General features: G+C 42.4%; 1 protein-coding gene across 1 annotated transcript in view; it reads left to right on the top strand.

Annotated features, from left to right (window-relative positions):
* Positions 1–883: 883 nt before the first annotated feature.
* LOC139382713 (ankyrin repeat domain-containing protein 13B-like) overlaps positions 884–27,992 on the top strand; it is a 37,167-nt gene continuing 10,058 nt past the window's right edge. Inside the window, exons 1-8 of the mRNA XM_071126816.1 lie at positions 884–991; positions 11,426–11,561; positions 16,056–16,180; positions 25,513–25,558; positions 25,855–25,998; positions 26,874–27,090; positions 27,515–27,581; positions 27,876–27,957. Of these exons, the coding sequence (XP_070982917.1) occupies positions 884–991; positions 11,426–11,561; positions 16,056–16,180; positions 25,513–25,558; positions 25,855–25,998; positions 26,874–27,090; positions 27,515–27,581; positions 27,876–27,957 (925 nt within the window). The remainder of the gene's footprint in view (positions 992–11,425; positions 11,562–16,055; positions 16,181–25,512; positions 25,559–25,854; positions 25,999–26,873; positions 27,091–27,514; positions 27,582–27,875; positions 27,958–27,992) is intronic.

Raw genomic sequence — 27,992 nt, 5'->3', positions numbered from 1 at the left:
TGTAAAGCTTTATAGTGGCTAGGGCTAGCTTATATTACAGGCGAGGTTGTCGAAGGAAAATATTGGTGGCTGGCAATGCAATTCTGATGTTTTAGACATTGACTAATCTGTAATAATATGGGGATAAAAGCAGGTTTACAAATAGCCAAAATAAATGTTCAGAGAGCTTCATGTTGCAAAAACATTGCCGTGCTATAGCCTAGCCAATGAGCCAATAGACAGCATCAAGGGTCTAGGGCTTCGGGCTATTTGTATGTGATAATGTTATAGGCTAAGCTATATAGGCTGATTCTTTCGTTTATTCACATCAAGTGAAAAGTGAATGACTAACTCATAATGACTGGCAGGGGGCGTACAGTATGTAGCCACACTAGCCACTCTACTCGCGTGCACCTTATACATCACTCTCATCAGCATCCCTTCTATTTGATTGGCTGCTTACATTTTATTGCGGGCTGTCATCACTGTCTCGCAACAGTGCAGAGGGCATCTCACAGTCACCATTCGCTGTGATGGGAGGGAGCGGAGAATAGATGGGCGTCTGCCTCGCTAGTTTATTCAAGGAGGAAGAGAAAGGTATGAGAGGGGCAGGGCATGGAGAACAGAGGTAGGCTAGATTCAATCAAGTAAGGGTTCTCTTGCAGATTCTTCTTAGATCTAGGGCTGTTGACTAGTCTTTATCATAACCAACAGACTGCAAGGGAAATCATTGAAACATTGTATTCATACTTTCATATTATAATGCGGAAGGCATGTCTTGTAAAGTGACATGTCACGACAGAGCGAGAATATGAGCTAATAGTCAGTCAAAAGCGAAGTATTAAGACAGGTTTATACGGAACAAAAAAAAAAACAGAGGAGAGAAGGCGAACTATGACCGAAGATGATTTCTGCTAAGAAAACTCCGGAAAAGAGTCGTTATCCTATTCACTACATGGTGTGGCACGACAAACATCGGCAACTAGAGAAAGCGCTATCCGGGAACGAGCAGGTGAGTCTTCGGACCACACGTCCTCGTCTATCTGATAAAAAAAGCGTGGGCCGTGCCAATATCATTTGGATAGGTTTAGGTTAGGTGTGCCATCTAGTGTGACCACAGTTCACGAACCGTGGGCTCGTAGAATGAATTGAACGGTAAGAGGGGGTGGAAGTTACATATGTTTCAATAGGTGGCTGGCTACCTGCCACGAGTTTACCTCGAGATTGCAAATTAGCCTATGCCATGAAATACCGTAAACCTCGTTTGAAATGTGTTTCCATCGTTGTTGTTCAGTGGGAGTCAGAAAATGTGTCTAGGCTTTGCTACAATTCCATATAATGATGTCATTGCATTTAGCGACCACATCATGAACTTGCAAAATTGTATCATTCTTGAAATCATCTCCTCTAGCCTAATCCATTTCATTACCATTTCCTTGCTATTTGTTACATTTTCGCAAGCTATAGCTGTGCGTGTGTAAAGCTGCTAGTAATACTATTTCGTGTTGTGTCCAATACTGTACCTCCCCACCACCTAAACGAAGAGGAGGAAACCGTGGGAGACAATGCAGATATAATGTGGGCGAATTGATGCACATGCACAGTGATGGAAATAATACCCGTCTTGACTCGGCTGTCAGAAGAGGATGTGTGACTATGCCATGTTTACTATTTCTATGATATGTCCATACCTACAGAACGAAATTGCATAGGTGTTCATGTATTCTTTCTGGGATGTACTGTCGGAACATTTTAGCCTGTCCGTCCATTTATTTGAACCCATAAATATCTAGAACACGGTGCATGCATACAATGGAAATAGGTACTACAGGACAGACTGATGGACACAAGGCATGACAGACAGACACCTGAAAATACTCTCTTAAATGAACAGTCAGTGCACCTCTGCAGGAATATGGAATATCTAACACAGGTTTCCTGCAGTTTCCCAGGCACACAGACAATTCAGTAGGATGAATACGACTGAACGAAAAACCTCAAAACCTGCACACTATGCGGAGATCTGCATAATTTCAGTGCCTTATTATTTCAAGCAAGATTAATCCCATGTGTTTACAATACAAAGCATATAATGCAATGCATTTAATATTGATAAGAAATGGTAAGCAATTGCGAGAGTGCAGGTTTTAAATGACAGTAGACTGAAATGCCAGTTCCCTGTTCTGCTGCCTATTATGCACCAGGTTGATGTGCAGTACAGGCTTGGCTTCCCTACTGTAACACTGTCACATCAACATAAGGGCTGTGGTTGTTTTTCCACTCTGAATGTCAGCACAAAAAAAAAACAGTTTAAAGGGGAATATGTCCTTCATATGTCCGGTCACTGTGATTGACACCTTATTTACGTTTAGTTTTTTTTTTTAGGATGTTTATAAGACTAGTTTACTGTTACTCGCATCTGCGAACCTGACTCGAATGTCATTCCCTCTCAGTCATATTTATATACTAATCCAAATTCAATTCCATTCGAATAACTTTATTTGACCGTACACACTGTTAAAACGCATGGTAAACGCTCAGGCCTAGCACCTCTTGGCTCGGATGCAATGCTGTGCAGCGCACTGTGATGCTGGTGATGATTCAAGTCTGAGCCCCATTGATTATAACTATATAACGCACCCCCAGTTGGTGTCATTTACAGGGCGCTGACAGATAAATCTTGGCCTCTCTTGGCAAAGCATGCAGGCTTATAGAAGTGTGTTTATGGCTCCATCAGGGGAAGAGTTACACTGGCTGGCCAACTGTCTGTCTGGAACTCCCAGACTGACTGGCTGGATGTATGGACGGTCAAGTGTGCACATGAGTGGATTGGATATGGCTGGCGGTGGTTGCATATGTGTCAAGGATCAATGGTATCTAAAGGAGTGCCGGACACAAGAAATGCACAGGGTGTAGGGTGTAGGGAGCGAGTACACACAGGGTAAGCAAGGCCTGCGCCTCACTGATGAAAGAACAGAGAAGTGCTGCGCCAGCAGCGAGAGAAAACGTTATTGGTATTGGTATCCGGGAAGGAGAAGAAGAAGCACATAAAAGAGCAAAGTTTTTTTTTTAAAGATAAATTGAGAGGGGAGGTGAGTGAAGAGGGAGAGCTCAATGCAGCTTCTTTAAGCAGTGTCATCAAACAAAGCAGAGGGATTCTTGGAATAGAGAGACCTGACAACAAGGTAGATACAAAGAGGAATAGCCAGAGGTTGTAAAGTAACATGAGGATGCAAGTGGGATAGTGAAGGGAAGAAATGAGGGAGGAGTGGAAAGGAAGGGAGGGATGAATAACAGCAGTGTGCAGCAACATATCCTGATCCAAGCACTTAAAATGCAACCCAGATATGTTTGAAATGGAACAGGATCCTTTTCTAAAAAAATAACTGCCCTAACCTTCTACCAAAGAGGTGAAGAGGAGCCACCCTCACTCTAATGTGTACGATGCTCACAGTCTCAGCTGGGCGCTCATGTCAACTCAGCAGTCTTGAAGTCTGATGATATCATACTGGGTGGACACAGGCCTCACAAATTACATTGTCCTCCTTCCTAGTTTGTCTCTGCTGTACCATCTGTCTATCCGTGCCTGTAATCTACAGTAAATTACCCTGACCCGTTATACACAACATCCATCCTCCCCTCCGTCAGTTTCTCCCTCCCGCACCCAACGTATCTTAGTTTCCCCCTGACTCCCCTCTATGGTGCTCCATACCTCCATCTCCTCTCCCCTCTACTTACCCCTACAGTGCAGTGAAACTCTACGCTAATTGCAGCAGTGCAGTGTCACTAGGGATAGGGGTGTGATTCGTCTACATTTAGTTCAATTGCGGAAAGCTTTTAACCGAGAGAGAGGACAGAAACAGACAGCAGTACTCCTTAAAGCTTGAAAAGATGTCCCTGCTAATATTGGGTTGCATTTGTGTGCCTGAAAAGGCATGGAGGAAATGAATGGTACTTCGTGGCCCATATCTGCCTTTGCAAACCATAACGTAGGGACAGACTTACTGTATATTTGCATGCGCATACACACACACACACACACACACCACACATGCACACGCTCACACACGTGCACACACATACACTGGTTGTAAATAGCTATGCATAAAACTCTCTGAGGTTAGTACTGAATTCAACCTCCAATTCTCCATCAGTTCACAGACATTGTTTGTGATATCCTAACCTATATCAACGATCAGACATGGAAAGAGTTGTTCCACAATAGTCATGTTATTGTTTCCTGGAACAAACCGCACCAAAGCAATTCCAGTTTCCGTTCCGATATTTTGTACTGGTGTTTGCTTAACCACGGTATCTTGTTGTCATTTGATTATGCAAATCCAGGGTATTTTCAGCTTCTATTCCATGCAGGAGATCAAATGTGAGGTTACTACCTTAGAGATAGGAGTAGGTTCCTCCTCACTTTGCATTGTCAGGGACTTTCCTCTATCCAGTGTTTCTCTATTCACAACTTCCTCCTCCCTTCACACAGAATACCATCTGTTGTCTCCTATCACTGAGCAAAGTAATACATGTTATTACATTAGTCTTGTGGTGGTCTGACAAGTGACAACAATGGTTAAAAGGCATGTTGCCAATATAATGCGTCTTAAAAGTTTTTGTGATTTAACAGTAAAACCTGTAGCATAATGAAGTTTTGACTTTGGTTTAAAACACTAACACAAGTGTAGCTGATTGTGAGGTTTAGTGGTGATTCAGATTAAACACTAAAGGCTGTAGCCTAATGGTTTGCCATTGGTTTGAATATTATCCCAAATATAAATGTATAGGTGATAATTTTCCCCCTCATCCGCAAGTATGAGAGAGCTTAGAGTCTCTTAGAGTCTCTTCAGTTGTATCAGAGACTAGTGCTGTCACATCTGTCATCGAGGAGGAGGGAGAGAATCACATATCTCTCCCCACCCTGCCTGTGACAGGTTCACTGACCATGGCAGAGTTATTTCACCCAGCTCCATCCTCCTCCATCCTCCCTCAGTCCCTCTGCTGCTCTCACCTCTGCCCAGCCGTCCCTCTCGCTCAAATTTACTGGGCTCAGACTGTCAGGCTCCAACTACTAACTCCCGCTCTGGCCTCATTTTCTTTCTCTGACCTGCATTTGGTGATAGAGGGATGGTAATGATCTAAGTTATTTCGGGATATCTATAAGCCGATCACACACATGCATCTGATGGTGTGGTCTCATTTGCATACGCCCCACTTACACCATACACTCGCACAGAGAAGGACTGCATAAAGAGACATTATCCCAAGCGCTGTCATGTAGTCATATACAACGTTTGGCTATAACTAGGCTATAACTCTCCAACACATATTGAAAATGGATCAATCACAGTTGTGCATAGTAACTACCGAATTTAAAAAGGGTAACAATGAAAATAAGGGGTACAGGTTGATTCTTTTAACTCCTCCCAATGAGCACACACATGATTCTCGTGCATGCCCTCTCCGCCCACCACAAACATATTTTGGTCTCACAATAAATGATTGATGTTGGTTTAAGTAGCTGCCAGAGAACATTAGGCAAAGCAGAGAGAGTGCAGGAGTAGACAGAGATGTCTATCAATTATGCAGTTTCCACGGAGAGGGAGAGAAGGGAGGACCAAGGGAGGGATGGAAGGAAGGGTGGAGGAGGAGAGGGAGAGAAGGGAGGACCAAGGGAGGGATGGAAGGAAGGGTGGAGGAGGAGAGGGAGAGAAGGGAGGACCAAGGGGGGATGGAAGGAAGGGTGGAGGATGAGAGGGAGAGAAGGGAGGACCAAGGGAGGGATGGAAGGAAGGGTGCAGGAGGAGAGGGAGATAGCGGAGGACCAAGGGGGGATGGAAGAATGAAGGGTGGATTGAGCCACAGATGGACCCAATGAGGAAGAGAAAGAGAGTGAGCAGGAACTACAAGTCAGTCAGTGGATGATTAGGATGAGCAGAGAGAATGGGGAGACCCAGTATGACATAATATCCTTACTGTAACCACCTGGGCCAGTCGATTCTGTAAGTGCCTCAGAGTAGGAGTGCTGATCTGGGATAAGGTCCCCCCAATCTTATTCATTATGATCTAAAAGGCAAAACTGATCCTACATTAAATCAGCATCTATACTGAGACTCCAGCTAATGTCTGGCCTGTGTGTGTGGGTCTGTACGTGCTTTTGTGCTAGATAGTATGGCTCTATTTGTGGGCTGTTTGTTGGTCAGAACCACATTGTTCACATGCGAATGAGTAAGTGTGCCACTGTGTTTCGGGGTTAATGTGTGCATTAGTGTGAAGACGTGAGGATGAGGAGGAGTGGACTAAGAGGTGCCGTGTGTCTTTGTACCACAGCAGAAAAGTGTTACATTTTGAGTGTATTGGTTTAGCGTGTCAGTTCTATACCGTAACTGACCAATAATGTTATCAGTGTTTTTGTCAAGAGTGGTTTCCTTATTTAATATGTACATTTTTTTTCTTGTATCTATTTTTACTGAACAGATAGAGAGAGAGAGAGAGGCCTTGTGTCTGTGCGTGATTGCATGTTTGTTTGTGTGAGAAAGTGGCTGCTGTCGTGTTTCTATTTGAGTGTTTCTATTTGCTCTTATACTTCATTTGCTTCATACAACGGGTGGGTCTAATCCTGAATTGGTTAAAACCACATTCCAGCCGGTGTCTATGCCACAAGTTACCACCGACTAAATATATGACGTTAAAATGCCTATTTACTCTGTTCCATCTGACTGCGTAGTCCACTGTCTTATCAGCCCAGCCAGGCAATTTACAAACTTGATCTCCGCTATAAAAAGCATCTAGACATTATCTCACATTTCTTTTTAGACTAACATTTCGTTTTCAACCGTGTAGTTTGTATAAACCTGGCAGTCTGTCTGTCTCAGACATTTAGTCAGTACTACAGTAAGAGTAGATTGTCCACCATCTACAGTATGTGTTATCCTGGCAAAAAAAGAGAAACAGGCAACATACCATTTAGATTCAGAATAAAAAATATTTGAATAATTTATCTGAGCAAACCAAAAACCATTTTCCCACATTTTGTAACGTTATAGCATTATTTTAAAATGGATTAAACTGTTTTTCCCCTCATCAATCTACACATAATGCACACAAAACATCGCGACAACATGAGGCTGCCGCCACAATGCTTCGCCGTAGGGAGAGTGCCAGGTTTCCTTGGTTCAGTCTTGGTTTCATCAGACCAGAGAATCTTGTTTCTCATGGTCTGAGAGTCCTTTTGGTGGCTTTTGGCAAACTTCAACGGGCCTGTCATGTGCCTTTTACTGAGGAGTGGCTTCCGCCTAGACACTCTACCAAAAAGGCATGCTTGTTGGAGTGCTGCAGAGATTTGTGTCATTCTGGAAGGTTCTCCCTTCTCCACAGAATAACTCTAGAGCTCTGTCAGAGTGACCATCAGGTTCTTGGTCATCTCCCTGACCAAGGCCCTTCTTCCCCGATTGCTCAGTTTGGCCGGGCGGTTCCACACTTCTTCCATTTAAGAACGATGGAGGCCACTGTGTTCTTGGGGACTTTCAATGCTGCAGGAATTCTTCGGTATCCTTTCCCAGATCTGTGCCTCGATACAATCCTGTCTCGGAACTCTACGAAAAATGTCCTTCAACCTCATGGCTTGGTTATAGCTCTGAAATTCACTGTCATCTGTGGGACCTTATATAGACAGGTGTGTGCCTTTCCAAATCATGTTCAATCAATTTAAATTACCACAGGTGGACTCCAATCAAGTTGTAGAAAAATCTCAATGTTCAATGGAAACAGGATGCACCTGAGCTCAATTTCGAGTCTCATAGCAAGCGTCTGTTTTAATTTGTAATACACTTGCAAAAATTTGAAAAACCTGTTTTTGTTTTGTCAAAATGGGGTAGTGTGTGTAGATTGATGAGGAAAAAAAGTTATTTAATAAATTTTAGAATATGGCTGTAACGTAACAAAATGTGGAAAAAGGGAAGGGGTCTGAATACTTTCCAAATGCACTGTATATACAAAGAAATATCAATAGAAAACAGGTTAAACTAAATTAAGTGCAGCTAGTTGCAGTCTTTTCAGCTTCAGTTTGAAGTGATTGAGTTAGCTGTGTTGTTGGCTAGCTCCTCTGAACAACAGAGAGCACATTTCCTATGCTAGGTGAAATCGGATCATTTGCTCATTATTATGGATGTACCCAAATAAATGTCACTAGAAAACAGCTTAAACAAACGCAAATGGAGCTACTTTGCTCTTATTCTGGCTGCACTGTTTGACGTGACTGTAAGTTAGCCGTAGTTGGCTAGCTAGCAAGCAAGGGATAAGAATGTTGCCAGCCAGTATGGCAATAAGACATTTAGAACAAACGACTTGTTCTGTCCATGGATACAGAACAAAAATAATTAGCAACTGGGTCGTGTCTCTGGCAACCGATAGAACGAACGACCAGCCGTCAATATACAACCACAATCCTTTGCTGTTCTGCTCTTGCTGTTTATGTACTTTTCACCGTTATCTGCCAGTTTCACTCCCTTTCTTATCCTTTTTTTAATCTATCTATCTATTCTCTCTCTCTCTCGCTCTCTCTCTCTTTCCTCAGAGTAATCCCCAGGGCCACTTGGAGGGCCCTACAAAGCCACACTGACATCAATCGCTCACTACCCCTTATTCAGTACACCCACAGCCTACGCCATCACCTCCCTCTCTATCTCACAGTGCAGCCGCCGCCTCTCAGCCAGTCAGCTCCAACGCATAGCACACCTTCCTCCTTCTCCCTCTCTCCCGCCTCTTCTTCTCTTGGTTGCTATAGCGATACACCTCTATTCTCTCCCTCTATTCCCTCCACACCTCGTCCTTCACCTCTGACAGTGCCTGTGTGGATTCCTCCTCCTGTTTTTCTGCCGTTCCATTCCTCCTCTCCTCTCCGGCATCCCCCTACCCCCTCTTTGGGATTAGGAGCCCTGGTTGTTGCTTACGATCAAGCAGTGGCGTCACTAGCACTAACGCTGTGCTTGCTAATTACAGAACAGGGCGTGGCCCCCAGGGAGGCCCCTGGAAGGAGAGGGAGAGCAGCGGGGGAGATGAGGAGGCTCCACGTGGGAGGAGGGAGGCTGCTCCTGGTGAAAAACAACCCAGCCTTATCCCTCTGATGTACTGTACAACACACTCCACAATAACACACTGCAAAGTACACTCAGCACACCAACACCAACCGTCGGGGCTGCACTGACCTGCACTGGGGCACACGTGAACCAAAACGCAAGCCCTCACACAACACAACTCAACAGTGTGTGTACTTTGTGATTTGAAACATTTCCAATGCAAATATGAATAGACGCAAAGCTCGGATGGAAGTGTACCATAAAGCTATTGCCCTTATTCCCTGTTACAACTGCTCCTCCCCTCACAACAGCACGCTCCATCCATCCATTTCCATGCGTTGTCATTTCTTCAATACATTTTCCACATCCACCAGTAAGGCAGATTCAGATTCCACAGAGCGTCTCCTTGTGTGCATCCCAAATGGCACCCTATTTCCTTTATATATACTTTTAACCAGGGCCCCCACAGATCTCTGGTCAAAAGTAGAGCACTAAAGAGGGAATAATGTGCCATTTGGGACGCACCCCAGTCGCCTTCTATCAGCCTCCCTCATTAGGATGTCAGCGTGTGGTTGGTTTATTCTTGACCTTGGAACCTGCCAGGTGCTCTAATGAACTTTGTTTAATCACAAGCCAGATACCATATTTCTAAACATAGAGACTTGCTGATTTAGACCAACTAGACTGCAGAGCAGAGAGCCTACATCAAACACACTGCAGTAGTCTACTAGACTGATATAGCTACTGTATCAAAACTGAGGCAGGAAGAGGCTGAGACAGACAGAGAGAGATGGTGTTCCAAAAAAGGTTAAGTTGCCAGGACCACAAATACAAATTCCATCTAGACACTGTTGCTCTTGAGCACACCAAAAACGATACATACCTCGGCCAAAACATCAGTGCCAAAGGTAACTTCCACAAAGCTGTGAACGATCTGAGAGACAAGGCAAGAAGGGCCTTCTATGCCATCAAAAGGAACATAACATTCGACATACCAATTAGGATCTTGCTAAAAAATATTTGAATCAGTTATAGAACCCCTTGCCCTTTATGCTTGTGAGGTCTGGGGTCCGCTCACCAAGCAAGAATTCACAAAAAGGGACAAACACCAAATTAAGACTTTGCATGCAGAATTCTGCAAAAATATCCTCAGTGTACAACATGCAACACCAAATAATGCATGCAGAGCAGAATTAAGGCCCATACCCGCTAATTATCAAAATCCAGAAAAGAGCCGTTAAATTCTACAGCCACCTAAAAGGAAGCAATTCCCAAACCTTCCATAACAAAGCCATCACCTACAGAGAGATGAACCTGGAGAAGAGTCCCCTAAGCAAGCTGGTCCTAGGGCTCTGTTCACAAACACAAACAGATCCCACAGAGCCCCAGGACAGCAACACAATTAGACCCAACCAAATCATAAGAAAACAAAAATATATTTACTTATCCGACACATTGGAAAGAATTAACAAAAACATTTTGCAAACTATATGCTATTTGGCCCTAAACAGAGAGTACACAGTGGCAGAATACCTGACCCAAACTTAAGGAAAGCTTTGACTATGTACAGTGAACCTAGCCTTATTATTGAGAAAAGCTGAAATAGGCAGGCCTGGCTCTCATGAGAAGACAGGCTATGTGCACAATGCCCACAAAATGAGGTGGAAACTGAGCTGCACTTCCTAACCTCCTGCCAAATGTATGACCATATTAGAGACAAATATTTCCCTCAGATTACACAGATCCACAAAGAATTCTAAAACAAACCCAATTTTGATAAACTCCCATATTTATTGGGTGAAATACCACAGTGTGCCATCACAGCAGCAAGATTTGTGACCTGTTGCCACAAGAAAAGGGCAACTAGTGAAGAACAAACACCAAGTGTAAATACAACCCATGTTTATTTCTTTCCCCTTTTGTACTTTAACTATTTGCACATAATATGACATGTGAAATGTCTTTATTCTTTTGGAACTTTTGTGAGTGTAATATTTACAGTTAATTTGTATTGTTTATTTAACTTTTGTTTATTATCTACTTCACTATGGCAATGTTAACATATGTTTCCCATGCCAATATCGCCCTTGAATTGAAATTGAGACAGCGAGAGAGAGAGATTAACTCTAGAGAATGACATAGACGTTACATCTAGACACTTACAGTGTAACTCACTATATAAAGCCGACCCGTCTAGAACACTGGCGCTCCGTTCATGTGAGGATGTGATAGCTCAATTATCACCTGTCTCTTCTCCTTCCATCACTCTCTCCTCCACACTTCCTCCACCCTATCTCTCTCCTTGCCAGATGAGCCCTGCACACCATACAATACAATGACCCCAATTCTCTCCTCTTCTCCCTCAGGTGGACGTGGAGACCCTGGACCCCCGTGGTCGGACTCCCCTCCACCTGGCTGTCACTCTGGGTCACCTGGACTGTGCCCGTCTGCTCCTCCAACATGGTGCTGACGTCAGCAAGGAGAACCGCAACGGCTGGACGGGTGAGACAGGGAGGGGTTGTAATAGTACGGTGGCATTTCACTCCACCCGCAATAATATCTGCTAAACACGTGTATGTAACCAATACAATGTGATTGATTTAATTTGTGTAGTAAGAGTAGTGGTAGTAGTAGTAGTAGCAGTAGTAGGAGTAATACTTGTAGTAGGAGTAGTAGGAGTAGTAGTAGTAGTAGTAGTAGGAGTAGTAGGAGTAATAGTAGGAAGAGTAGTAGGAGTAGTAGTAGTAGTAGTAGTAGTAGGAGTAATACTTGTAGTAGGAGTAATAGTAGGAAGAGTAGTAGGAGTAGTAGTAGTAGTAGTAGTAGGAAGAGTAGTAGAAGTAATAGGAGTAGTAGGAGTAATAGTAGTAGTAGTAGTACGAAGAGTAGTAGAAGTAATAGGAGTAGTAGGAGTAGTAGTAGGAAGAGTAGTAGGAGTAGTAGTAGTAGGAAGAGTAGTAGAAGTAATATGAGTAGTAGTAGGAAGAGTAGTAGGAGTAGTAGTAGTAGGAAGAGTAGTAGAAGTAATAGGAGTAGTAGGAGAAATAGCAGGAAGAGTAGTAGAAGTAGTAGTAGTAGGAGGAGGAGGAGTAGTTGAAGTAATACTAGTAGGAGGAGTAGTAGAAGTAATATGAGTAGTATGAGTAGTAGTAGGAGGAGTAGGAGGAGTAGGAAGAGTAGTAGAAGTAATAGGAGTAGTAGGAGTAGTAGTAGGAAGAGGAGTAGAAGTCATAGGAGTAGTAGGAGTAGTAGTAGGAGGAGTAGTAGGAGGAGTAGTAGTAGGAGGAGGAGTAGGAGGAGGAGTAGTAGGAGGAGTAGTAGTAGTAGGAGTAGTAGGAGTAATAGTAGGATGAGTAGTAGGAGTAATAGTAGGAGGAGTAGGAGGAGTAATAGGAGTAGTAGGAGTAGTAGGAGTAATAGGAGTAGTAGGAGTAGTAGTAGGAGTGGTAGTAGGAGGAAGAGGAGTAGCAGGAGTAGGAGTAATAGTAGTAGGAGGGGGAGTAATAGAAGTAATAGGAGTAGTAGGAGTAGTAGTAGTAGGAGTAATAAGAGGAGGAGTAGTAGGAGTAATAGTAGGAGGAGGAGTAGGAGGAGTAGTAGTGGGAGGAGGAGTAGTAGGAAAAGTAGGAGGAGTAGGAGTAGTAGTAGTAGGAGGAGCAGTAGAAGTAATAGGAGTAGTAGGAGTAGTAGGAGTAGGAGTAATAGTAGGAGGAGTAGTAGGAGGATGAGTAATAGTAGGAGGAGTAGTAGCAGTATTAGTAGGAGGAGTAGGAGGAATAATAGTAGGAAGAGGAGTAGCAGAAGTAGGAGTAGTAGAAAGAGTATGAGGAGGAGGAGTAGTAGTAGGAGGAGGAGTAGTAGAAGTAATAGGAGTAGTAGTAGTAGTAGGAGTAATAGTAGGAGGAGTAGTAGGAGGATGAGTAATAGTAGGAGGAGTAGTAGGAGTAATAGTAGGAGGAGGAGTAGGAGGATGAGTAATAGTAGGAGGAGTAGTAGGAGTAATAGTAGGAGGAGTAGGAGGAATAATAGTAGGAAGAGGAGTAGCAGGAGTAGGAGTAGTAGTAGTAGGAGGAGGAGTTGTAGAAGTAATAGGAGTAGTAGGAGTAGTAGTAGTAGGAGTAATAGGAGGAGGAGTAGTAGGGGTAATAGTAGGAGGAGTAGGAGGAGTAGTAGTAGGAGGAGGAGTAGTAGGAGGAGTACCAGGAGTAGGCGTAGTAGTAGGAGGAGGAGTAGTAGAAGTAATAGGAGTAGTAGGTGTAGTAGAAGTAGGAGTAATAGTAGGAGGAGCAGTAGGAGGAGTAGTAGGAGTAATAGTAGGAGGAGGAGGAGTAGTAATAGGAGTAGTAGGAGTAGTAGGAGTAATAGTAGGAGGAGGAGGAGTAGTAATAGGAGTAGTAGTAGTAGTAGGAGTAATAAGAGTAGATGGAGTAATAGTAGTAGTAGGAGTAATAGGAGTAGTAGGAGGAGGAGGAGTTTGAGTAGTAGTAGTAGTAGTAGTACTTTATCTACCCTCAAGGGGAAATTGTTTTTCAGCAGAAATATCCATAAAACACAACAGGCATGTGTACTGTGAAAGCATAGATAAATTGACTAGGAGAAGTCTAATAGTGACTCACAATTAAAGGCTGGAAGGATGTACTGTATGGAATCTCTATAGAAATAGATTGAGGTGATTGGATTCTACGAATAGGAACCATTTGTTTGTGGATTGATGGTGAGCCAAATGGCCACTGTGGATGGATCTAATCAAGTAATTAGGCACAATTGCTTTTAAATGCACTTATTGATAATTTAAAATGAAATTGAAATTGATTGGGTAGGCTAGTCAGAGTTTCCTCAGAGAGTTGGTTAGTCAGAGTTTCCTCAGAGAGTTGATTTAGGACTGTGGCACTGGGAAGGGACCTGTATAGTATTGTAAGGCACAACGCTGGCGACAGGAAGCAGGTACACGGAGAACATTTAATCAACTACGGAAATTAAACAGGACAGGACCAGCATCTGGATGGTACAAAGTAACGAAATCAATGCTGACAGGGAATAACGTGAGGAACAGACAGATAAAGGGAAGGCAATCAAATAATAATAGAGTTCAGGTGGGTCCAATGAGGCGCTGGTGCGCGTAACGAAGGGGACAGGTGTGCGTAAAGATAGGCAGTCTGGCGCCCTCGAGCGCCAGAGAGAGGGAGAGCGGGAGCAGGCGTGACAGTACCCCCCCCTCTAGGGGCGCCACCCGGCGTCCCATGGGGGCGGGCCTGACGGGCCGGGCATGGGCGCTGGACAAGCTGGCTGGGGGCGAAGAAGCCCGACGAACCGGCGGAGACGTAGTGGCCTGAGGATCCAGCTGGGCGTAAAAAACCTGATGATCTGGCTGAGGCCCGACGTAGGATGGGCTCCTTCCGAGCCAACCGGTGCAAGGAAACCTCTTGAGCCAGCTAGGGTGTGGAAGCCCGACGAGCTGGCTAGGCACCCATGGTTCCATCGGCGGCGGGCCCCGGACAGACGTCACCATCAACCGGAACGCCAGCACTCCCCGATGCTTCTAATTTTGGTGTCAGCATTCTCTAAGGCACGACACTGGAGACAGGAAGCAGGTACAGTACATGGAGAACATTTAATCAACTACGGAAATAAAACAGGACAGGACCAGCGTCTGGATGGGACAAAGTAATGAAATCAACGCTGACAGGGAATAACGTAAGGAACAGACAGATAAAGCGAAGGCAATCAAATAATAATAGAGTTCAGGTGGGTCCAATGAGGCGCTGGTGTGCGTAACGAAGGGGACAGGTGTGCGTAAAGATAGGCAGTCTGGCGCCCTCGAGCCAGAGAGAGGGAGAGCGGGAGCAGACGTAACAAGTATACTTAAGCAATAAGACACCTCAAGGGTTCATGGTATATGGCCAATAAAATACTCCGCTTTACGTCGGGCTTAAGAACAGCCCTTAGCCGTGGTATATTGGCCATATACCACGAACTCCTGAGGTGCCTTATTGCTATTATAAACTGGTTACCAACGTAATTAGAGCAGGAAAAACAAATGTTTCGTCATACCCGTGGTATATGGTCTGATATGTCGAGGCTGTCAGCCAATCAGCATTCAGGGTTCAAACCACCCAGTTTTAGGGTATTGTAGTATCGTGTATAGCATGGCACAGCATAGCATAGTTCAGAGCAGCACAGTACAGTCCAATATACACAGTTTATTAGGTACACCCATCTAGTACCGGGTCTGATCCCCCTTTGCCTCTAGGTAAGCCTGAATTCTTCGGGGCATGGAACCGTTGCTCCATTGGTATCAAGGGTATCAAACATTCCCCACACCATCACACCCCTGCCACCAGCATGTACCGTTGATACCAGGCAGGGTAGGACCATGGACTCATGCTGCTTACGCCAAATCCTGACTCTGCCGTCAGCATGACGCCACAGGAACTGGGATTAGTCGGACCAGGCAATGTTTTTCCACTCCTCAATTGACCAGTGTTGGCGATCGCGTGCTGATTGGAGCCGCTTCTTCTGTTTTTTAGCTGATAGGAGTGGAACCTGGTGTGGTCGTCTGCAGCAGTTGCCCATCCGTGAGAAGGACCGATGAGTTGTGCGTTCCGAGATGCCGTTTTGCACACCACTGTACCATTATTTGCCCGTCTGTGGCCCGCCTGTTAGCTTGCCCGATTCTTTCCATTCTCCCTTGACCTCTCATCAACAAGCTATTTTCGCCCACAGGACTGCCTCTGACGGGATGTTTTTTGTTTCTCACACTATTCTTGGTAAATCCTAGACACTGTCGTGCGTGAAAAGCCCAGGAGTCGCTTAGCTCACTAGTTTTGCCCATTCTAATGTTCAATTCAACAGTAACTGAATGCCTCGATGCCTGTCTGCCTGCTTTATATAGCAAGCCACGGCCACGGGACTCACTGTCTGTAGTTGCAAACCATTAACTGGCCCATGAGTGTGTGTCTATACATATGGTGAAGATTGTCTTCCTCTCTCCCATAGTGCTCCAGGAGGCAGTCAGTACACGAGACCCGGAGCTGGTGCGTCTAGTTCTGCATTACCGTGACTACCAGCGGACCACTAAGAGACTGGCGGGAATCCCTGTCCTCCTGGAGAGACTGCACCAGGTGAGAGGCACTGACACTGAACACAAGTACAGAGCACAATAGCAACGTCAGAATACAGACATTTAGGAAACACTTGTAGATATATTTTGCGTTAGCACTTATCTTATTGAACAACACTGTTAAAAAAAATATTGTTATTTAAATGAAATATTATTAAGTAACTGGTTCCTTTTTTTGTTTACTCAACTATTCGGTCAAAGTGATACCCAGAACTTAACATTTTTAGTTGGCCCAAACTTTTAGATGGCCCAAAAATTCAGTCAACTTAAAATGATGTGTTTGCTCAAATTGCCTCATATGTTCATTCAACTAGAAATTCTTAGTTGGGCATTTTACTTTAAAAAAGGCTGTGGAACTAGTCACACGCTCACAGTGCTTTCAACATACATTGTATTCAACTTACATGTTTGACACCTTTTGACAATGTGCATGTTCATTTATACAGATATTCATATTCAACATTTCCTCACCTGGGATTTGAACTCACAACCTCTTGATTCACAGCATTCCTGCTACGCCACTATGTCTGTGTCAATAACTGATTTCACCTATATTGCTACAGAGCAAAGTACATCAGCTTTGTTAAAAGTACACTCAAGAAAAAACATTTTATTTATCATAACGATTAAGGAGTAACATTAAAACAAAGAAATATGCCCCACTAACAGGGGTACAGTACGTGCAATGCCGTCAGGGGTATGCCAAATAAAAATGTGATTCACATTTTTTATTTTTATTTTTTTTCCAATGGGGCTATACATTTGGGTGAGTTTTTTTTCTCGCCTGAGTAGCCTCTTTTCACTGCCAAAAATAAAATTAAACCATCTAGTGTTCAGCGAAATAACAACACAATGTCAAATACAGGTAGCCTAGTCAAATAATTAACATCCAATCACATTAACAGTTACTCTCTCGTGGGAAATTCCACTAAAGGTCCGTATGTAGCCAAACGTAGCTGCTGCTCATGTTGGTTTCTGTACTGACGGAGAAAAGCCATGACAGGGAGACTTGGGTACACTGCAGCATCCACCGAGAAGCTCTTGCTGCCAAGAGAATGCCTGACAGCTTGAAAGACGTTTTGGACACTACAGTGATAATGGTTAACTTTGTTAAAGCAAGGCCCCTGAACTCTCGTGTATTTTCTGCATTATGCAATGATATGGGCAGCGACCATGTAACGCTTTTACAACATACAGAAGTGTGCTGGTTATCAAGTGTTTTTGAATTGAGAGACTAGCTTTCTTTACTGACCATAATTTTCACTTGTCTGACCGCTTGCATGATGACGAATTATATCTGGGTGATGTTTTTTCTCACATTAATGATTTGAATCAATGATTACAGGGACTCTCCGCAACTATATTTAATGTGCGGGACAAAATTGAGGCTATGATTAAGAAGTTGGAGCTCTTTTCTGTCTGCATTAACAAGGACAACACACAGGTCTTTCCATCGATTTGTTTGTGTGCAAATGAACTCAAGCTTATGGACAACGTCAAATGTGATATAGCGAAGCAACTGAGTGAGCTGGGTGTGCAATTAAACAGGTACTTTCCTGAAACGGACAACATAAACAACTGGATTCGTTATCCCTTCCATGCCCTGCCTCCAGTCCACTTCCCGATATCTGAATAAGAGAGCCTCATCGAAATTGTAGCAAGCGGTTCTGTGAAAATTTAATTTAATCAATAGCCACTGCCAGATTTCTGGATAGGGCTGCGCTCAGAGTTTCTTGCCTTGGCAAATCGCACTGTTAAGACACTGATGCCCTTTGCAACCACATACCTATGTGAGAGTGGATTCTCGGCCCTCACTAGCATGAAAACTAAATACAGGCATAGACTGTGCGTGGAAAATGATTTAAGACTGAGACTCTCTCCAATACAACCCAACATTGCAGAGTTGTGTGCATCCTTTCAAGCATACCCTCATTAACCTGTGGTGAGTTATTCACAATTGTTGATGAACAAATAAGGTTTTATATATAAGATGGCTAAATAAAGAGCAAAATTATTGATTATTATTATATTATTATTTGTGCCCTGGTCCTATAAGAGCTCTTTGTCACTTCCCACGAGTCGGGCTGTGACAAAAATTCACACTCATTCTTATGTTTAATAAATGTATTGTATAGTGTAGTGTGTGTGCAGGCTTACAGTGATGGCAAAACACAACATTTGAGGGTGCGCTGACCCTGGTGCTAGAGGGGGTACGCAGCTGGAGGTAGAATGTTTGAAGGGGTATGGGACTATAAAACATTTGGGAACCATTGCTCTATATAATACTGTACACTTTCTTGAATTAGTTGTAGATTTGGGAACTGTGAAAAGATGCCTGGTGTCATGTCTGGTGAGGTAAGTGTGTGAAAATATGGAATTTTCAACACATTAATGTTTCTTATAAAAATAAGTCAGTCTCTCCTCAACTCTTAGCCAAGAGAGACAGGCATGCATAGTATTAATATTAGCCCTCTGGTTACAATGAAAAGAAAGATGTGCCACTCTTTTCTGGGCCAGCTTCTGCTTAACTAGGTATTTCTTTGCAGATCATATGACTGGACAATAATCAAGATAAGACACAACTAGAGCCTGCAGGATTTGCTTTTTGGAGAGTGGTGTCAAAAAACAGAGCATCTCTTCATTATGGACAGACCTCTCCCCATTTTTACCACCATTGAATCTATATGTTTTGACCATGACAGTTTACAATCTAAGGCAACACCAAATAATTGAGTTACCTAAGCTTGTTCAAACGCCACACCATTCAATGCCAGATTCAGCTGAGGTCTAGAGCTTGGGGAATGATTTGTACCAAGTACAATGCTCTTAGTTTTAGAGATGTTCAGAACCAGTTTATTACTGGCCACCCATTCTGAAACTGACTGCAACTCCTTGTTAAGGGTTTAGTGATTTCATTAGCTGTGGTTGCTGACACGAATATGGTTGAATCATCAGCATACATGTACACACAGTCTTTGTTTAATGCCAGTGGCAGGGTATTGGTAAAAATAGAAAAGAGTAGAGGGCCTAGAGAGCTGCCCTGCAGTACACCACACCCTACATGTTTGACATTAGAGAGGCTTCCATTAAAGAAAACCCTGTTATTTATATTAGATTCATACAGTTGAAGTTGAAAGTTTACATACACTTAGGTTGGAGTCATTAAAACTTGTTTTTCAACTACTCCACAAATTTCTTGTTAACAAACTATAGTTTTGGTATGTCGGTTAGTACATCTACTTTGTGCATGACACAAGTCATTCTTGTTTGTTTTATTTCACTTATAATTCACTGTATCATAATTCCAGTGGGTCATAAGTTTACATACACTAAGTTGACAGTGCCTTTAAACAGCTTGGGAAATTCCAGAAAACGATGTCATGGCTTTAGAAGCTTCTGATAGGCTAATTGACATCATTTGAATCAATTGGAGGTGTACATGTGGATGTATTTCAAGGCCTACCTTCGAACTCATGGGAAAATCAAAAGAAATCAGCCATGACCTCAGAAAAATTATTGTAGACCTCCACAAGCCTGGTTCATCATTGGGAGCAATTTCCAAAGGCCTGAAGGTACCACGTTCATCTGTACAAACAATAGTACGCAAGTATAAACACCAAGGGACCAAGCAGCTGTCATGCCACTTAGGAAGGAGACACGTTCTGTCTCCTAGAGATGAACGTACTTTGGTGCGAAAGGTGCAAATCAATCCCAGATCAACAGCAAAGGACCTTGTGAAGATGCTGGAGGAAACGAGTACAAAAGTATCTATATCCACAGTAAAACGAGTCTATATCGACATAACCTGAAAGGCCACTCAGCAAGGAAGCCACTGCTTCAAAACCGTCATAAGAAAAGCCAGACTACGGTTTGCAACTGCACATAGGGACAAAGATCATATTTTTCGGAGAAATGTCCTCTGGTCTGATGAAACAAAAATAGAACTGTTTGGCCATAATGACCATCATTGTGTTTGGAGGAAAAAGGGGGAGGCTTGCAAGCCGAAGAACACCATCCCAACCGTGAAGCACGGGGGTGGCAGCATCATGTTGTGGGGGTGCTTTGCTGCAGGAGGGACTGGTGCACTTCACAAAATAGATGGCATCACAAGTTAAGAAAATTATGTGGATATATTGAAGCAACGTCTCAAGACATCAGTCAGGAAGTTAAAGCTTGGTTGCAAATGGGTCTTCCAAATGACCCCAAGCATACTTCCAAAGTTGTGGCAAAATGGCTTAAGGACAACAAAGTCAAGGTATTGGAGTGGCCATCACAAAGCCCTGACCTCAATCCAATAGAAAACTGTAGCTCTGAATCCATGATATGACAGAGGTTGAAAAGCCATAAAACATGTTTTCTCAACAGCAGGTTATGGTCAATAATATCGAAGGCTGCACTAAAATCTAACGGTACAGCTCCCACAATCTTCTTATTATCAATTTCTTTCAAACAATCATCAGTCATTTGTGTCATTGCAGTACATGTTGGGTGCCCTTCTCTATAAGCATGCTGAAAGTCTGTTGTCAGTTTGTTTACAGAGAAATAGCATTGTATTTGGTCAAATGCAATTTTCTCTAACAGCTTGCTAAGAACTGGCAGCAAGATGATAGGTCTGCTGTTAGAACCAGTAAAGGCCGCTTTATGAATGACTTTGGCTTCTCACCAGGCCTGAGGACAAACACCTTCCTCTAGACTCTAGATTAAAGATATGACAGATAGGAGTGGCCAGTGAGTCAGCTACCATCTTCAGTAGCCTTCCGTCTATGAGGTTTGTTCCCACACTAACTTTACAAAATCCAAACTTACAATAATTTCATTTAATTATTTCTTTCCTTTTTTTGCATGAATGCAATGGCTCACTCTTTGTTGATTCAATGAAAAAAATGTTTTGTCTTTCTGGCCATCATTTATTTAAACTTTTTTTTTCTCCATCATTCTTTATATCATTGATCTTGGCTTCATAATGCAGCTTCTTCTCCTTTTCTCAATTTGCAGTAAGTCAGCCAGTCACATGTGCAGCCAGACTTATGAGCCACTCCTTTTGCCCTATCTCTTACAACCATACATCTTTTCAATTCCCCATCAATCCATGAAGCCTTAACAGTTCTAACAGTCAGTTTCTTAACAGGTGCATGTTTATCAATAATTGTAAGCAATTTCAGAAATTAATCAAGTGCAGCGTCTGGATGCTCCTCATTAATCACATCAAACCAACAAATATTTTTCACATCGTCCACATCAAGAGCCACAACAAAATATTTTGTATGACCTCTTATATACTATTTTAGTCCCAGCTCTTTGTAACTTTGTCTTTCCTGGATATAGCCACTATATTGTGATCACTGCATCCAATGGGTACGGATACACCTATAAATGTGTACGGATACAGCTATAAATGTGTACGGATACAGCTATAAATGTGTACGGATACAGCTATAAATGTGTACGGATACAGATATAAAATGTGTACGGATACAGCTATAAATGTGTACGGATACAGCTATAAATGTGTACGGATACAGCTATAAATGTGTACGGATACAGCTATAAATGTGTACGGATACAGATATAAAATGTGTACGGATACAGCTATAAATGTGTACGGATACAGTTATAAATGTGTACGGATACAGCTATAAATGTGTACGGATACAGCTATAAATGTGTACGGATACAGCTATAAATGTGTACGGATACAGATATAAAATGTGTACGGATACAGCTATAAATGTGTACGGATACAGCTATAAATGTGTACGGATACAGCTATAAATGTGTACGGATACAGCTATAAATGTGTACGGATACAGATATAAAATGTGTACGGATACAGCTATAAATGTGTACGGATACAGTTATAAATGTGTACGGATACAGATATAAAATGTGTACGGATACAGTTATAAATGTGTACGGATACAGTTATAAATGTGTACGGATACAGCTATAAAATGTGTACGGATACAGTTATAAATGTGTATGGATACAGTTATAAATGTGTACGGATACAGTTATAAATGTGTACGGATACAGCTATAACTGTGTACGGATACAGCTATAAATGTGTACGGATACAGATATAAAATGTGTACGGATACAGCTATAAAATGTGTACGGATACAGTTATAAATGTGTATGGATACAGTTATAAATGTGTACGGATACAGTTATAAATGTGTACGGATACAGCTATAAAATGTGTACGGATACAGTTATAAATGTGTATGGATACAGTTATAAATGTGTACGGATACAGTTATAAATGTGTACGGATACAGATATAAAATGTGTACGGATACAGTTATAAATGTGTAAGGATACAGTTATAAATGTGTACGGATACAGTTATAAATGTGTACGGATACAGATATAAAATGTGTACGGATACAGTTATAAATGTGTACGGATACAGTTATAAATGTGTACGGATACAGCTATAAATGTGTACGGATACAGCTATAAATGTGTACGGATACAGCTATAAATGTGTACGGATACAGCTATAAATGTGTACGGATACAGATATAAAATGTGTACGGATACAGCTATAAATGTGTACGGATACAGTTATAAATGTGTACGGATACAGATATAAAATGTGTACGGATACAGTTATAAATGTGTACGGATACAGTTATAAATGTGTACGGATACAGCTATAAAATGTGTACGGATACAGTTATAAATGTGTATGGATACAGTTATAAATGTGTACGGATACAGTTATAAATGTGTACGGATACAGCTATAACTGTGTACGGATACAGCTATAAATGTGTACGGATACAGATATAAAATGTGTACGGATACAGCTATAAAATGTGTACGGATACAGTTATAAATGTGTATGGATACAGTTATAAATGTGTACGGATACAGTTATAAATGTGTACGGATACAGCTATAAAATGTGTACGGATACAGTTATAAATGTGTATGGATACAGTTATAAATGTGTACGGATACAGTTATAAATGTGTACGGATACAGATATAAAATGTGTACGGATACAGTTATAAATGTGTACGGATACAGATATAAAATGTGTACGGATACAGTTATAAATGTGTACGGATACAGTTATAAATGTGTACGGATACAGTTATAAATGTGTACGGATACAGATATAAAATGTGTACGGATACAGTTATAAATGTGTACGGATACAGATATAAATGTGTACGGATACAGTTATAAATGTGTACGGATACAGATATAGATGTGTACGGATACAGATATAAAATGTGTACGGATACAGTTATAAATGTGTACGGATACAGTTATAAATGTGTACGGATACAGTTATAAATGTGTACGGATACAGTTATAAATGTGTACGGATACAGTTATAAATGTGTACGGATACAGCTATAAATGTGTACGGATACAGCTATAAATGTGTACGGATACAGATATAAAATGTGTACGGATACAGCTATAAATGTGTACGGATACACCTATAAATGTGTACGGATACAGCTATAAATGTGTACGGATACAGCTATAAATGTGTACGGATACAGCTATAAATGTGTACGGATACAGATATAAAATGTGTACGGATACAGCTATAAATGTGTACGGATACAGCTATAAATGTGTACGGATACAGCTATAAATGTGTACGGATACAGCTATAAATGTGTACGGATACAGCTATAAATGTGTACGGATACAGATATAAAATGTGTACGGATACAGTTATAAATGTGTATGGATACAGTTATAAATGTGTACGGATACAGTTATAAATGTGTACGGATACAGATATAAAATGTGTACGGATACAGTTATAAATGTGTACGGATACAGTTATAAATGTGTACGGATACAGATATAAAATGTGTACGGATACAGTTATAAATGTGTACGGATACAGTTATAAATGTGTACGGATACAGCTATAAATGTGTACGGATACAGATATAAAATGTGTACGGATACAGCTATAAAATGTGTACGGATACAGTTATAAATGTGTATGGATACAGTTATAAATGTGTACGGATACAGTTATAAATGTGTACGGATACAGATATAAAATGTGTACGGATACAGTTATAAATGTGTACGGATACAGTTATAAATGTGTACGGATACAGCTATAAAATGTGTACGGATACAGTTATAAATGTGTATGGATACAGTTATAAATGTGTACGGATACAGATATAAAATGTGTACGGATACAGTTATAAATGTGTACGGATACAGATATAAATGTGTACGGATACAGTTATAAATGTGTACGGATACAGATATAGATGTGTACGGATACAGTTATAAATGTGTACGGATACAGTTATAAATGTGTACGGATACAGTTATAAATGTGTACGGATACAGTTATAAATGTGTACGGATACAGTTATAAATGTGTACGGATACAGTTATAAATGTGTACGGATACAGATATAAAATGTGTACGGATACAGTTATAAATGTGTACGGATACAGATATAAAATGTGTACGGATACAGTTATAAATGTGTACGGATACAGATATAAATGTGTACGGATACAGATATAGATGTGTACGGATACAGTTATAAATGTGTACGGATACAGTAATAAATGTGTACGGATACAGTTATAAATGTGTACGGATACAGTTATAAATGTGTACGGATACAGTTATAAATGTGTACGGATACAGTTATAAATGTGTACGGATACAGATATAAAATGTGTACGGATACAGTTATAAATGTGTACGGATACAGATATAAAATGTGTACGGATACAGTTATAAATGTGTACGGATACAGATATAAATGTGTACGGATACAGTTATAAATGTGTACGGATACAGTTATAAATGTGTATGGTTACAGTTTATGATTGATGTGCACCCCTTTCTTCATCTCTCCCAAGTCCAGAACGCTGCAATCCCCCCACTAATTATATTATTAATCCCACCCCCTCCATATGTCTCTGTCTCACCATCAGCTCTGGGATGGGATTGGAACAGCGACAGTCCTTTGTTCCTGGCCACCCTAACCAAATTACTCTCTTTTTTCCTGTGGTGTTTTCCTTTCTCCCTCTCTTGTCCCTGTTCGCTCTGCGTGTGTGTGGGTGTCTCCCCCTTCCTCTCTCGCTCTCTCTGTCTCTCTTTCCATCTCTCTCTCTCTCTCTCTCTCTCTCTCTCTCTCTCTCTCTCACTCTCTCAATCTCTCTCTCTCTCTCTCTCTCCCCCTCTCTCTCTCTCTCTCTCTCTCTCTCTCTCTCTCTCTCTCTCTCTCTCTCTCTCTCGCTCTGTCTGTCTCTCTCTTTCTCTCTCTCTTTCTGTGTCTCTTTCTCTTTCTCTCTCTCTGTCTCTCTCTCTCTCCCAAGGCTCAGGACTTTTACGTGGAGATGAAATGGGAGTTTACAAGCTGGGGTAAGTCATAATAAATAATGTTATCTGCCTATCAGATTTTTATCTGCATGGATGATGGCTTCCTGCCTGACTGTATATGAGCTTGGTGACAGACTTCCTTTCTCTGTGGGTCTGCATTGTCTCCATAGAAATAGAATCACTAAAATGGGTAAAGACCCCCAAATCACGGCAATAAAAAAGTTACACTCAAAATAGCCGCCAGGCCAACCATCACAGGGCAATTGACTAGAGTGGGAGTGACGCCTGTTCTAGGAATTATATTTCTATGGCTGTCTATATCTCTCTCTCTTTTCTAGTGCCGCTGGTGTCTCGTATCTGTCCCAGTGACACATACCGCGTGTGGAAGAGTGGCCAGTGTCTGCGCGTAGACACCACTCTCATGGGCTTTGATCAGATGACCTGGCAGAGAGGAAACCGAAGCTTCATCTTCCGGGGTCAAGGTCAGGGGTCCTGTGTGTGTGTGTGTGTGTGTGTGTGTGTGTGTGTGTGTGTGTGTGTGTGTGTGTGTGTGTGTGTGTGTGTGTGTGTGTGTGTGTGTGTGCGTGCGCGTGCCTGCGTGCGTGTGTATGTAAGTGTGGTCGAATCCTCTTTTCTATTGTCACAGGACTTCCTTCCTTCCTTCTTCTCCCCTATCACTGCCATCATTATGTTAGTCACTGTCTGACAAATCTCTCCAACTCAGGACTATATCCTGTTTTGATATTACTTCCTCTCACTGTCTTTTATTGACTCCTCCAGCTTTTTAAATCCTCCTCCTCCTCCTCCTCCGTCTTTCTGTTTCACTCCATCTCTGTCTATGTGACCTTTCTCTTCACTCTCTCTCGACTCTCGACTCTCCTCCTACGTAAGTCAGTCTGAGCCTCCTCTTCCCCACCTCTATCGCTCTCTCTTTGGTTGAACTGTTCCTCCTCCTTTCTGTCTATCTCTCTCTAACCTGTCTTCCTCTCCCTTCCCATCTCTCTCTCTTCTCAATCTTCTCTTTGTCCATCTCTCAGTCTATCGCTCTCTAAATCCATATTTCTTTCTCTGTCTGTTGCCGCTCCCTATCCCGTCCTCCTCCTCTCCCTCTCTCGCTCTAACCCTGCTTTCTCTCTCTCTCAAGCCCCGTCTAAATCCATTTCTGTCCATTTATCAGTGTCTTTAATCCACCCTATCTCCCCCTCTCTCTCTCTATCCACCCATCTTTCTCTCTGTCTTTCTTTCTCTGTAATCCATCCCTCCCACCCTCTCGCTCTCTCAATTTTATTCTTACTCTCACATTTTCTCTCTCTCTCTATCTCTCTCTAACTACTCCTCCTCTCTGTCTATCCGTCAGACTCCAGTGCGGTGGTGATGGAGGTGGACCACGACAGACAGCTGGTGTTCTGTGAGACCCTGTGTGTGTCCTCTCTGACGTCTCCCACCTCGCAGCGGGGCACTGCCGGCCTGGGCCTCCTGGGGGCACTACAGCCCAGCGGGGAGCAGGTGGTAGCCCGCCTCTCCGCCCCCGTGGTCACCACCCAGCTAGACACCAAAAATATCACCTTCGAGAGGTGAGAGTCGGAGGGAACGAGAGAAGGAGTGTTAGCATTGAGCAGGAGCAGAGATAGGTAGGAAATGAAAAGGAGTAGAATAATGATATAGTGAGAAAGGGATAAGGGAATGAGGAGAGGAGATGAAGAGAGGAAGAGGAGAGGCAGGGAGGGGGTCACTAAAGGCAAGACCAGACACATCTCTCATGCAGGTCAGATAGTATGAAAAAGTAAGGGAGGAGAATGAGAGAGAGTGAGAGGTGAGAAGGAGGGAGAGTGTAATCATCATTTATTGCTTGCTGAGTGTCACCTCTGTCGTTTTGGCAGCGCCAGAGGGGATGCTCGACATGCCAATAATCCATTTATGAATATGAATTGAAGGGAGGGAGAACATCACCTCTAAGTCAAACCTGTTGTTTTGTGTTTGGCTCTGTCTGTCTGGCAGGAATAAGACTGGCATCCTAGGCTGGCGCAGTGAGAAGACCGAGATGGTGAACGGGTATGAGGCTAAGGTACAGACATGTAGTCGTTAATCCTTATATCCCTGGCTTTTAATTTGGTTTTGCCCGAATGACCTAAAACACTCTAAAGTTCAAGATGTACAGTATATAATGTCATCTGTTCCCTGAGCGCTGGTTCTAGAGTAAGGCACTATCAATATACAGATATACATAGACTCAGCAGTGAGACCACCTCCCTACTACATCCCTAACCTAAAGCAGTCACAGAATGTGCGACCCAATTGGCACTAGGAACCAGAGTCTCATAACCATGACGTTCTTCTTGTCCTTTGTCTTCTCTGTAAGGTGTACGGCGCCTCCAATGTGGAACTGATCACTCGAACCCGAACGGACCATCTCAGTGAGCCACTCAAGGCGAAGCCCAAAGGTGTCTCTTTTTCCTGAAGTTCTACATATTAGTTT

This window comes from Oncorhynchus clarkii, chromosome 24 (assembly GCF_045791955.1).
Source record: "Oncorhynchus clarkii lewisi isolate Uvic-CL-2024 chromosome 24, UVic_Ocla_1.0, whole genome shotgun sequence".
Taxonomy (NCBI): Eukaryota; Metazoa; Chordata; class Actinopteri; order Salmoniformes; family Salmonidae; genus Oncorhynchus; species Oncorhynchus clarkii.
Note: the sequence above shows the minus strand (reverse complement) of the source record. Positions and strands in the feature narration are given on the sequence as shown.